The 3,119-nt window shown below is 40.9% G+C and overlaps 1 protein-coding gene across 1 annotated transcript in view; it reads right to left on the bottom strand.

Annotated features, from left to right (window-relative positions):
- Window positions 1-606: 606 nt before the first annotated feature.
- The window catches only part of LOC111346217 (uncharacterized), a 12,859-nt gene continuing 10,346 nt past the window's right edge, over window positions 607-3,119 (bottom strand). Inside the window, 2 exon segments of the mRNA XM_088739282.1 lie at window positions 607-1,946; window positions 2,549-2,995. Of these exon segments, the coding sequence (XP_088595408.1) occupies window positions 793-1,946; window positions 2,549-2,995 (1,601 nt within the window). The 3' untranslated portion in view covers window positions 607-792.

Genomic DNA, 3,119 nt, shown 5'->3' with positions numbered 1-3,119 from the left:
TCCAAGGATGCTACAGGACTCTTAGATTTAGAGTTTTGTGGTAAGATTTCCGCCAGTCCCATACTTTATGTGTCATACTTCAACTTGTTTTACAGGCACTTGTGTTTATTGACAAAGACAAAATACTACGTCCTCACAAGTACTGAGTTTTATCATTCTATCAAAGGAGCCAAATATAGTATACCCCAGATGAGCCTAAGCTAGCTTGAGCCAGGCTCACGGTTAATGTGGGCACGAGCCAAAAAGCGACCGCGCGCAAAAAATTGCAGGACTAGGCTATTTTCCTCACGACCATAACCGCCGTTTCCCACCCAGTGCTCGATCCTTTGCCCGTCTTCGATGACTTACAGCTAAGAATAGACTCTGTTTTTTCCGCACTTTAAAGCAATAATGGAGGCTCGAGAGCGTGCTTGGGTACTTAAGTTTCCGGAATCTTTCTCACTCGCCATATGGTATCTTAAATTGTGGCGTTTGGTGTCTAAATAGGTTACAATCTTACGGTAAATTGATATCTCATGTAGAGAAAAATTGGGCATATCAGTGTTCCAATAACCCGCCCCTCTCTCCCTTCTCGTCGATGTCTGAAATATTTTAACGACTTAGACATATAATTAAGTCATTTTCTTTGATCATTACGTTTGTGACGGCAGTAACATTTCTTTCGTCTTGATTACCTGTCAGATGTTGTTTAATGCTTTGCTTATTGACATGAACTGAGAAAAATAATGATGAGCGTGTCCATCGAGAGTGTGTTACAGGAAGGACTTCTGGAAAGGAAAAAAAAGAACAAGCTTATTGTAAAATGATAATACGCTGCTTTCCCATATCAGTAAGCAGCAAGTCACCAGTTTTTGAAATCGCCATACCCCAGGGTGATTGGATTTCTTGATAAAAGGAACTGAGAAATTCACCATCCTGGGTAAACATTTGCAGTCTATTGCTGCGGTTGTCACAGACGATCAGGTTATCAAAAGCGTCAACAACAAGGCCGCAAGGATAATTTAGCAGTCCTTCACCAGAACCCTCGCAGCCAATATTAAAAATAAATTCACCCTCCTCATTGAAAACCTTTATGCAGTTAGCAAGGTGATACGACACAAAGAACTTATCACAATGATAAAAAACACATGCGGGGCTATCGTCGCAATCCGGATCACCAAAGAATTGTAGTAATTGCACACCGTCTGGGGAAAGGACCTTGATTTTCCGGTCAGCTTTATCACAAGCGATCACGTGATCACCATCATCACCATTTCTGACAAAAACAGTCGAAGGACGAAACACGCGCTCACTAAACTTTCGGATAAACTGACCATCCTCAGTGATTAGAGACATGTGTGTCGGGGAACACTCAATGCTATGGATGACTACCATATCACCATCCCTTAAAAATGCTACAGACAAAGGATGATCAATCATCACAGCTTCACCAGTTGGCGATCCCACCTCGCCTCCTATCGTCCTGAGGTATTTCAAATTCTCATCAAAAACCTGAAGGCGGTTATTTAACGTATCTACCACGGCAATGTCTCCTGAGAATTTATTCCGTACCATACTGCGCGGTCCATTAAATTCTCCTTCTCCATTTCCGGGTGAACCACACGACTTAATCACTTTATACTGATGTGGCTTCACGTTTACTCTCCAGGGGCTACCGGTCAGTGGCCATCCATCAATCTCGATTGTAACGTCGTGTCGCCCTGCACACTTTGGTTTGTAACCTACTGAGTAGTTACCATCTTTTAAATCTATGGTTTCTGCTTTTATTCCCCATCTTGGAGATCTGATAGTGACGATTACGTGTTCTTGTTTGCTGTAAATCTGTTTTCCTTCTGAATCTCGTGTAGTTATCGTGAAGTTAGCTTCAGCGCCCTGTTCAGCTTCTTTTAAACCGTTTCCTTCAGCTTGCGACTTCGAATGGTCGGTGTGACTAGATGCAATAATTTCTAAACGGACAGAAAAAAACAAACAAAGAAAAGATAAGAGATATGAAAACAAATCAACTGAAGGCTAAGGCAATTTTCGCTTAGAAAATTTCTCAACAGGTTGCTTACAAAATGTCGGTTACTGAGTTTTGAACCTTCCCTCTTTATATATACTAGATGAAAATGATGTCTTAGATGCATGTCAGAAGCACACAGCTCAAACTGTAACTAAAAAGGGAAGTATTTACAAGTCGAAGTCTTTTGCTAGCTTATATCTGTTCACTTGAGCTCCTCCAAACGCTTATCAAGAATCCATTTTGAACTTTCTTTACCCAAATGATAACTTAGTAATGGTCGATATGATAACGCTTCGGTAAGTTCGATAACACCTATCACTACTGAAACAAAACTTCAACTTTACGGAGATTTTGAAGTATCTCAGGTTATGATCAAGTTACGTTTTTCTTTCAGGGTCCACACTTACTTTCTACATGTTAGCTACTAATTAGAGTGATTTCTTATTGAACACGTCGTGTTACTTTCGTTATTAAACCTGCATTGAAGTAGCAAACCAAAAGTAATGATTCAATCCTAACCTACATGTGACAAGTAGTGATACTTACCTGGATTTGTGATTTCGCTGAATGGTTCCACTTCGTTCAAGAAAGACTTCCTGCATGCCAGGTAGTCTTCTCTTTTGATGGTAGTTTTAAAACTGACATCATTCAGGTCCAGTTCCTCTCTCACCTCATCAGTCAGAATGAACTTCTCAGCCATTTCATTGAGGTCACCAGAACAGTAGTCATTCTTCAAACCTTCAAGGCTCTCCAGGGTGAGGCATTCCACTTGTATTTCTAGGCAGCCGAGTCCCAAGGATTTGATAAGGAGGTTGTGCACGTTTCTTATGTACTCGATGAATTTACCTACTCCTCCACTTGGAGAAAATGTATTGTACTCCATGAGCATTGAGATTTGTTCTACAAGATGTTGATTGAATTTTTCCTCTTTTTTGAGGTCAATCTGGTCGAGGGAAACTTTAATCTTCACTTCATGTGGTTCTCCAATTGTGCCTGAGAAAGATAAAGAGCAGTCACCGCAGTGATTGCGATTTCGGCGGCCCAAAACGAACAGACTTTGTACACCAGAAATGCACAAATCCTACCACTATTCCAGCCATTTCTCGGTGAAATGCTA

Source organism: Stylophora pistillata, chromosome 11, assembly GCF_964205215.1.
Source record: "Stylophora pistillata chromosome 11, jaStyPist1.2, whole genome shotgun sequence".
Classification (NCBI taxonomy): domain Eukaryota; kingdom Metazoa; phylum Cnidaria; class Anthozoa; order Scleractinia; family Pocilloporidae; genus Stylophora; species Stylophora pistillata.
The sequence above is the reverse complement of the archived record's forward strand: the minus strand, read 5'-3'. Positions and strand labels throughout refer to the sequence as shown.